Source organism: Kogia breviceps, chromosome 15 (genome assembly GCF_026419965.1).
Source record: "Kogia breviceps isolate mKogBre1 chromosome 15, mKogBre1 haplotype 1, whole genome shotgun sequence".
Lineage (NCBI taxonomy): Eukaryota > Metazoa > Chordata > Mammalia > Artiodactyla > Physeteridae > Kogia > Kogia breviceps.
This window is the reverse complement of record NC_081324.1, coordinates 67,331,612-67,342,096: the sequence shown is the minus strand read 5'-3', so window position 1 is coordinate 67,342,096 and position 10,485 is coordinate 67,331,612. Positions and strand designations below refer to the sequence as shown.

The window sequence follows — 10,485 nt, the reverse complement described above, 5'->3', positions numbered from 1 at the left end:
ACCCCACGGCCCCACAGGCTCTAACCCAGGCCCCTCCGGGCCCGCGAAGTCCTCCCCGCCCCCCCTCACCTCGGCGGGCAGGCGTCTCCTCAGGAAGGCCGGCAGCAGGCTGTCCTCGACGTAAGGGTTGCCCAGGCAGAGCAGCCCCGAGCCGAAGGCCCCGTCGGGGTCCGTGTGCGGCGCCTCGAGCTCGGCTTGGGTCCCTCAGGCCCGGGAGCGCCCGGCGAGCCCTCGGAAGGGCGGAAACGCCGGAGGAGAGACTTGGGGACGACGGCCTGAGGGAAGATGGGCTGGGAACCACCTCCCAGCGGGCGCCAGGAGGCCAGGCGTGGTGGGCGGGGCTTGCTGGGGGCGTGTTAGCCGTCGCTCGCCTCTCTTTGCATATTCATGAGACCGAGCGAGGCGGGCCGCTCAGGCGATCAGGAGAAGTAATGAATTATTCATGAAGAGTCTCGCCCCGCCCAGGAAGGCCTCGTTGATTATTCATAAGCCCGAGGGAGAGTTTGAGCAGGAAAAGGCCGTTGATCGCCCTTCACTGGGCGGTGTCGACCGGCTGAGGTGAGGGCTGTCCAGATGCGAGGCATACGGAGAAAAAGGGCGCTTGAGCGTCGTTAGTTCTCTTAGGTTTTTTTTTTTTTTTCCTCTTAGGTTATTTTTTTCCCTTTTCGTTTCTTTTTCCTTGAGGCTTTAAGTTTGATTTGAAAGTATTTCTGTGAGGCCCGAAGTATTCTGAGGAGTAGCGGGAAGGCCGGGGCTGAGGGGAAGGACAAAGGGGAACCCCTAGGTAGCATTCCCCACCCCCCTCCCCAGCGCTTGATGATGAAAAATTTCACATTTACTGGGGGTGGGGGAAGTGGGGTGGGGAGGTGAAGAGAATTGTACTGGGAACACTCACATTCCCACTATCAAGATAGCTTTTAAATTGAGATGGTGGTGGAAAAGAAGGAATCAGCCCTGGTGAGGACGCAGCAGCGGACAATTGGCAGCCAAGCTCTTATTCCGGCCAACACCTGCGTGTTGCAACCAGTCGGATCGGGAGCTTTGTGGGGGAGGACTGTCTATCTTCTAGGTCAGGTTTTCTCCAGCCATTGAGGTGTCCTGTGAGAATCAATGGCTGGCGCAGACCAAGAGGTGTGAGTCCCCACGAGATGACCTCAGCTCCTCTTTCGCCTTATCCAGGCTTTGCCGTTTAATCTCATGGACTTTAGTTCCCCAAACAGTGCAGGGGAGAGAGTGTCTTGAAACTCAAGATTAACCAATCACCAAAATGTGTTCAATTGCACAGAGCACTGGACTCGGTGTGCAGTACATCATGTTACTTGGCTGGTGAAAATGAAGAAAAAGTACGGTTCTTGCCCGTAAAGGAGTTTTAATCTGATTAGGATAATAATCTAATTTCTCCCCCATTGGGCCATAAATCTCTTGAGGTAGGAACAGTATTTTACATCTTTGTAAGTCTACAGGAAGACTAGCACGTGGTAGTCGCCCAGTAAATGTTGAATAGAATGAATAATTGAAGTAGCCTGAAGAAGATATTAAAAAACCAAAAGAGCATGAATAAATACCCAGTTCACATAGTGGAAACCATTTACTCTGAGTGAGCACGGAGTAGGGGAATTAACAGGACCAAATGGGATTTGTTAAAATGGAGAATAATAATTTATGGGAGCAAACTCTGTGAAACCTCTGAGTCACAGGGTGACCTTTGGCAAACCATGTTCCCTTGCTGGACTTCATTTTCCTCTTATTTGTACTGATAGTTTTATATTGTACATTTAAATCTATGATCCATTTTGAATTAATATTTGTATATGGTTGAAGGTTTTAGGGGTTTTTAGGTTGAAGGGTTTTGGGGTTTTTTGGTCTATGGATGTCCTGTTGTTCCAGCACTGTTTGTTAAAAAGACTATCCTTCCACTGAATTGACTTTCCTTTTCTTTAAAATGAAAGGATTGCATTAGTTTTAGAGGATGTCTCCTCCCCCTTCCAACTCTGATTTGAGCCCATTTATGTTGACATGTACTTCCTTTGAGTAAAGCCATCTTCATACCATACACATGTATGGAAGGTCATCTAGCTGCATTTTAGAATCTAGCTGTTGGATATTATACATTTGATAGAAAAGGGATTTTCTTGTTTTGGAATGGTTTTGAAAATGGTTTTGGAAGATTGGGAAAGATGGGTGAAGAGCATTAGGAAATCAACTATTATTGTCTTTGGGCAAATGTAATGAAACTTTTTTGTGTGTGTCACTCAGAATGCCACCTACGCACCACCCCCAAAAAAAGTGGCTTAGGCCTTCAGAAACTAAACAACAGCTGGTTAATTTTTATCTGAATCTTGGATTCACACATTAAAGGGTAGAGTAATTGTGCCACCATTTTAAATAGGGCAATTGTGATGTAGGTCAAGAAGTAAGCTCAGAGTGAGTCTTATCTGAGAAAACTCAGAAATTTTGTTTTTCTCAAGATCATAATCCTTGTCACAGAGTAGACATATCAAGCATAAGAGTGAATGTATTGATGCCCTGTGAAGTTTCAGATGTTTGTGGATCCAATATACAAGCAAATATATAAGTCAAAGACATTTGGAAGTTAAAGTTCTGTTCTTAAAACCCATAGTTATGAAATCTCTCAGGTTTTAGATAATGAGTCAGAACAAGGTGATAAAAAAATATCAGAGTAATTCTGTGAGAGTACATGATCTGTAGAGTCATACCTCCTGGGGCTGTCAGCTTGTGAGCTTTCAAAATTAAGCAGTTTGTACTTGAATAGGAGACCTCCACAAAACACCTGTTCAAAGGGAAAAAAACAGTAGCAACAGAATAGTTAGAGGTTGAAAGGAGCCTGGCTATTTAAAACAATTATTTAGATCTTTTTTGCCTTCCTGAAGCCAGATTATTTCAGGACACCAAAAAGAGACCCTACCATGTTTAGAAATAAGCAAGCAAGTCGAACAACTAAGAAGGTGCTGGTAATGCAGTATTTTAGATGGAATGAAAGCAAGGGGAATTTGATTACACAGAGTCATTGTAGAAAAACCCCCTAAATTGTGAAACAAATTTTCTTGATTTTTATTCTCAGTTCTGATTGACCTTGAGTAAGTCAGTTGACTTCTCTGGACCTTGATTTTCTCATCTAGAAAATTAGATGTTTAGGGGCTTCCCTGGTGGCGCGGTGGTTGAGAGCCCGCCTGCCGATGCAGGGGACGCGGGTTCCTTCCCCGGTCCGGGAGGATCCCACATGCCTCGGAGCGGCTGGGCCCGTGAGCCATGGCCGCTGAGCCTGCGCGTCCGGAGCCTGTGCTCCGCAACGGGAGAGGCCACAACAGTGACAGGCCCGTGTGCCGCCAAAAAAAAAAAAGAAAGAAAATTAGATGTTTGGACTAGATGACATTTAAAGTTCCTTCTACTTCTAAAATTCTGTAATTCTATTCTAGACCCTTACTTTTTCCTTGTTCATGTAGTACTTCTCTATTGATTCAGCAGATATTTTTTGAGCACCTACCTATTTTATTCCAGTACTGTCATGGTGCTAAGGATTCAAGAATGAGCTAAACTAGACACAAAAGTTTATATATGATTCCATTTATATGAAATGTCTAGAATAAGCAAATCCATAAAGATGAAAAGTAGATTAATGGTTGCGAGGAGTCAGGTGAGGGGAAAATGAGGTGTGATTGCTAGTGGGTATGGGGTTTCTTTTAGGGTAATGAAAATCTTCTGAAATTAGATGGTAGTGATGGTTGCAAAACTTCGTGAATATACTAAAACCTACTGAATTGTAACTTTAAAAAAACCTTAAAAACTATAGAATGAACTAGGCAGATACAACTTTGCCTTCACATTATCTCACAGCAGGGTGGGGTGGATACATAAAGGCAAAATGATATGGAATATAATACAATGGGCACATAACCCAGACTTGGTGGTGAACCAGGGAATAATTCCTTGAGAAACGTATACTAAGCCATGTCTAGAAGATGAGTAGGAATTGGAAAGGGAGAAGGATGTTTCAGGCAGAAGGAACATTACAAAAGCCTGAAAGCGAGAGAGAATATAGGTTAATTAAAGTAGATAAGAACAGCTGATGCATAAAAGTGTAAGGGAAAACGGTTAGAGATGTGGCTAAAGAGGCATGAGCCAGATCTTGAAGAACACTAAAAGCTAAGAAAGGGTCAGGTTACACTCAGAAATGATGGTTATAATCTGAAGTCAACAAAAGATACCTTGGAATCATTAAGGACAAAAGGACTATTAGGTGGTTTCAGTCTCATAAAATCTTGTAAAAGAGAGTCCCCTAGTGCTGCTCTGAAGAAGTAAATTGAGAGAAATTAAGTATTACCTGTTTATAATCTCTATCACCACCTTGTGGCAGTGTCCTTAAATAATTCTGCTCTCTTTTATATGCAAAATCTTCCAGAATCTTGCATTAATTTGTACACAAAAACAAGTCACAGGCTATCCTGAGTGATCCAGAATGGAATTTCTTTAAATGGGTTATTTACAGATATTTTGGTCAGAACTCCATAAAACTTTGACAAGAAACTACAATATAAATTAAGTCCTTTGAAAAGAAAAAGGGAAATTTACTTCTTTTTTATGTTAGTGAAGCAACAGAATTGAAAACTGTATTTTAAACATTAATGCTTTTTATTGTGGCAAAATGTGCATTACATAAAATTCATCATCTCAGCCATTCTTAAGTGTATAATTCAGTGGCACTAAGTGCATTCACAGTGTTGTACAACCATCACCACTACCCATTTCTAAAAATTTTTCATCATCCTGAATAGAAACTCTGTACCCATTGAACTCCGCATTCCTTCTACCCTCCAGCCCCTGGTGACTTCTATTCTATTCTCTGTTGCTATGAATTTGACTACTTTAGGTATCTCTACCTCATATAAGTGGAATTGTGCAATATGTGTCCTTTTGTGTCTGGTTTTTTTGTTGTTTTTTTTTTTTTTGTGGTACGCGGGCCTCTCACTGTCGTGGCCTCTCCCGTTGCGGAGCACAGGCTCCGGACGCGCAGCCTCAGCGGCCATGGCTCACGGGCCCAGCCGCTCCGCGGCATGTGGGATCTTCCCGGACCGGGGCACGAACCCGTGACCCCTGCATCAGCAGGCGGATTCTCAACCACTGCGCCACCAGGGAAGCCCTGTGTCTGGTTTATTTCACTTAACATAATGTTTTCAAGTTTATCCATGTTGCAACATGTATCAGAATTTCATTCCTTTCTAAGGCTGAATAATATTCCATTGTATATACCACATTTAAAAAATCCATTCAACTGTTGTTGGGCATTTGGGTTGTTTCCACCTTTTCGCTATTGTAAATAATATTGCTGTGAACATTGGTGTGTAATCTGTTTGACTCCCTCCTTTCAATTCTTTTGAGTTTAGACCTAGAAGTGGAATTGCTGGGTAATATGGTAAATCTACTGAACTTTTTGAAGAACTGCCATACTGTTTTCCACAGCAGCTGCACCATTTTACATTCCTACCAGCAGTGTACAAAGATTCCGATTTTTCACATCTTCACCTCCAACTGTTATTTTTCACTTTTTTGAATAGCCATCCTAATGAACTGTAAACTTTAGAGTTTACTTTGAAAATCAGTTACGCATGAAGTTAATTCAAGAAGTATTTTTGAGCCCCTGTTATATAGAGAGCACTGTTACACTCTGAGGGAATAACAAAGATGAGTAAAATATACTGTTGAATCTTTAGGGGATTTACAATTTATTTTTCCCCTCCAAATGTATTTGGGAACAAATAAGTCAACTTAAATTTTTATCGGGTGGTTTTACTTTATAGAAAATTGGTAGTGGAGATAAAAATGTTTATTAAACTAATTTTCAAAAGAATCCAATCAAATGCTAATTATATAGTTATCCGGAAAATTCACAATAAGGTTTACGTTAGGCAAGGTCTCTAATTTTTTTTTTTTTTTTTTTTTTTTTTTTACAGGTTAGACTTGTTAAAAGAATCCTTGATAGGTTGCTATAATGGCCACTGCTCAGCTCTCTCACTCTATCAGAATTCACAAGGCACCTAAGGTATTTACGAAGAATTAAAAGAAAATCAATGACTATTTAGTGAGTTAGTTCAGAATCATGACTTTAATCTTTGGTGTTTTTTTAAACAGCAGTTTTATCAGTTAATTGGCACATAATATTCTGGCAGAGTATGTCTACATTTTAACTGGCTAATGGACTGAGGATGCTCAGGAAATTTAGAATAGATTTCTACAAAGTAACTTACTGGGTGTTTGTTTCATGTTTATATATTTAGACTTTGTAGAGGAAAAGAAATCAGAAACAAAAAGAGATGTTTAAAGAGAATGGTTCTGTGTTAGACATTCACTTCCTGACACAATTAGGACACTTCTAATGCACACTGTGATGTAATTATAAGAACTGAAGGAGACAACACTTAGAGAAACTAGGATCCTGGGGCCCTGGGGAAGCATGTCAGGGCCAGGCAACCTTGCTGGGTTCACCTGGGCAAGTTTATCTTGTCCCATGACATTCATTAATGAATCATTCATTGATTCACTGAGAGCTTAATATTATATAATATATATGTAATGCTGTGTTATTCTGTGAGAGAATAAAAAAACGAATCTTTACATTCTAGAAGTTTATAATTTGGTTAGGGAAATAAGATTTACAGGAGGTAAGTCAATATACAAAGCAGTATATGCATTAAATATATGTGAAAAGAGTAAAGCAATACAAATTATAGGAATTTAGAGATTTTATATAGACTGGAATGGTTTGTATATTCCTCACGAAGGAGATAGGACTTAAGGTGGACCTTAATTAATGAAAAGGATTAGGAGAGAGGAGAGAGAAGAGAATTCCATGAGCAAAAACTAGCATATGCCTTGGCTCAGAGTAAGAAATGAGCATGGCATGTTTCACAGAATAACAAAGAATCCATCCCTACTGGAGTGGAGTGTCATCATGTTGGACAGAAGTAGGAAATAAAATTGAATAGGAACTTTGGGGACAAATTAATGTTGATCTTAAAAGCCAGGCTAAGGAATTTATGCTTTATTCTGTAATCAATGGAAAGTCAGTGGTTTCACCAGGACAGTGAGTCAAATAATGTTTTAGGAATATTAAGCTGTAGCAGAGGCAGGGAAGATTGAAGTTGAACGAGAATTAGGGCAGAGAGAAAGCAGTCATCTTTCTGGCTCAAATTCAGTATACTCACCAAGCCAACTCCTGATCTCGTTGGGTTTCCACTTAGGAAACCCTTCCTGGGGTGAAATGCTGAGCTGGCTATATGAATTGCAATCAGCTTGGCAGTTATTTTTCTCACTATCAAATTGACCTTTTGATATAAACAGATCTTTGTAGTTTGGACTGCATGAGCTACTTCTCCCAGTAAATTTTAAGTGACTGTATGATATTGCTATTTAATACTTAAAACAACAATAATAATAACTATAGAAGCTAACATTTATTCAGCACTTACCACGTGCTGGGCACTGTGCCAAGGGCTTTATATTATTATTTCACTTAAACCTTGAAATAAGGGGAAAACTGAAGCTCAGAGAAGTAAAGTAACTTGCCGTAGGTCATGTAGCTTGACAGCTGAGCTGTCAAACATTACTTATATCATTAGCACAATTTCTTATTAAAATAATTTATAATAGTGTTTTCTATTATCAAGCCACAGTATTTTCATGTATTAGACATTTATAAAAACGTGAATGATAACCCTTAAAGTATTAGATCAACTGAGCTGAGAAAAAAATCCCTGGAGTATAGAAAAGTAACAGAATTCTAGAGGCCTTTTCCAATCATTGATCTTCATTATTACAAATGGCCTTTTAGATTCTATATTTAAAGTAAACATCTTTATATTTTTAGGTTATTTAATTTTACAAGTAATTATTACTCAAGTATTGCCTCTAAATTTTGGCATGTTTTCAATAAGTCATTATACATGTGTGCCATGCCAGCTATTACCCAATTACCCCCAAAGAACCTTAATTTCTCAGGATCTATAGGTACGAAAAGCAATTTTCTGTAAAATTTTACACACATACACATACACACACATGCACATTACATACCTAATTCTCTTTCAACATTAATCTTTCCTACTTCTGCTATAGCTTAATATTCGTAAAACAATTATTCTACTCACTCTCCGAATCAAACCTGCTGCCTTTCCACTGGTTACAGAATAAAGCATAACTTCCTTAGCCTAACTTTTAAGATCCATATTAATTTGTCCCCAAAGTTCCTATCATACATGCAAGAATAATTTTATGTATCTTTTTAACAACTGAATATAATATGGCTTGACAAAATGATGAACTGATAATTCATTTTCGCTATGTAGTGTACCAAAGAGGAAGCAAGCTTACATTGCAAAATCATGTCTAGAATGTCCTGAAGACATTCTAGAACCAGATATAGATATAGAAAAGCTTTGGGGGCATTCTCTTTCATCTAAATGCATATTTGTGGGTAGTACCTGCCTCTAAGTAACAGAATTATTAAAACTTCAACAGTTGAAACTGTGCAGTATAGTAAAAAAGACCTCTGAATTTGAATGAGGTAATCAGAGATTTACCATTCTGACTTCTAATATCATAGATTAGTTTCACCTGCTTTTGTACTTTATGTAAATGAAATCATACTTTAGTACTCAATTGTGTCAGCTTTCTTGCACTCAGCTTTATCTGTGAGAGTCACTTATACTGCAGAACTTTTGCTTAAGCAAAGCACAAAGATGTGGAAATACATGGTAGTAGAATAGTAGATGAATAGTAGTTCCACATGGCTAGAGAGTAGGGTGCATAGGAGGGGATAAGGGAGGAGAGGCAGAAGGGAGGGGTGGGAGATGAGACAAGAAAGCTAGGCAAAGATAAGATTTTGACAGTTCTCAAACGCTACACTTGAACTCTATCCTGTATGAACACTGGGAGTGTCATGATAAGATTTGTATTCTTTTTTTTTTTTAAGATTTGTATTCTTTAAAGTTAATAATGTTGGCAGTATGAAGGACAGATTGAATGAAAGGAACCGTTAGCAGGGAGGTCAGAGGCAACTACAGTAATAAAGGGGAGAAGTGACCATGTCCTGAGCCAAGGCAGTGGCAGTGAGAAGAGAGGAGAAAACAGATTTGAGAACTCTCCTAGAGAGGATTAATAGGACTTTGTGATTGGATATGGGGAATGGAGGAGAGAGAGAAGCCAAAGATGACTGTACTTCTAGCTTGGATGATTGGAGTGGATGCTGATCCATTTGTCTGAGAATGAAACTTGGGATCAGGTTTCAGTCAGGGTGATAGAGATAAACTGAGTTTGAGGGGTCTACAAAGTGGTCTAGGTACAGATGTTTAGAAAATAAACAAATGGAAGTAGGGCTCAGAACAGAAATAAGGACTTCAAATTTTCTCTGTATAGGCTGTAGCTGAAGCAGTAAGACTAGATGAAATTACCCAAGAAGAGAGAGCTATGAAAAGAGAAAAGACTGAAGACAGAATTCTGGGGTGGGAGTAACATTTAAAGGGCAGAAAAACTGGAAAAAAATAAAAGAGATTGAGATAGATATGGAGGATAGGTGGGAGAAAAAAAAGAAAATAGTGTTATGGCAGCTGAGAGAGAGGAGAGTGTGGACAAAAGTGTTAAGCACTACAGAGGAGTTTACATAGTACGAGGACCAAGATGAGGTCGATGATAGGATGTACTTGGTGACTTTGGAGAGAATAGTATAGAACAGAGGGGGTGGAAGACAGATTGCAGTGGGTTCTGAGGAGTGTATGAAAGGGAAGATTATATAATCATAGTAAAACTCCCCGTTTTGCCTAAATCCATGGGTCATTGTAAAATAAATTATAACAGTCTTGAATTACTTGGATAACCGTCTCTGCCCTTCTTTGCCTTCCCAGTGAAGATCTAATCTGACGCAATATTCAAAGCCCAGTTTCCTTTTGATTATCTATAAAGGTATCAGATTTGAGGTCTTGAAAAATCTTTCCATTTTGCTTGTGGTAATGGCATGATGGGCTGACTATATTAAAGAATACTAATCTTTTTCATTTCCCCCCCTCCCAGGAAACAGTTTTCCCATCTCAAATAACTAATGAGCATGAGTCATTGATAATGGTGAAGAAACTTTTTGCTACTTCTATCTCATGTGTAACATATCTAAGGGGCCTGTTTCCAGAGAGCTCTTACGGAGAACGCCATTTGGATGGTAAAGTTTAACTAAATGGTTACTTTGGCTGGTGGAGCCCTTTTCCTCTATTTGGCAGGAGTAAAACTTTACTTTCTCACAGAGTGTGCAAATTCCAAGTCATGTGTTCTTTAAGATCAATTTGCTAATTCATTTTCCATTTTAATTTCACTATATTTAGTGGTTTTACTTATAGGAACCCTTAGTTCCTGGCTAGATACCAAATCACCGAATGAAGAGAAAAGAAATATGTATGGACAAGCCCAGTAATTCTAAACTGTACC

General features: G+C 39.4%; 1 protein-coding gene across 1 annotated transcript in view; it reads left to right on the top strand.

The window, feature by feature from the left end:
• Positions 1–543: 543 nt before the first annotated feature.
• HORMAD2 (HORMA domain containing 2) overlaps positions 544–10,485 on the top strand; it is a 70,225-nt gene continuing 60,283 nt past the window's right edge. The window contains exons 1-3 of the mRNA XM_059040908.2: positions 544–558; positions 5,970–6,058; positions 10,081–10,222. Coding sequence (XP_058896891.1) covers positions 6,008–6,058; positions 10,081–10,222 — 193 coding nt within the window. The 5' untranslated portion in view covers positions 544–558; positions 5,970–6,007. The remainder of the gene's footprint in view (positions 559–5,969; positions 6,059–10,080; positions 10,223–10,485) is intronic.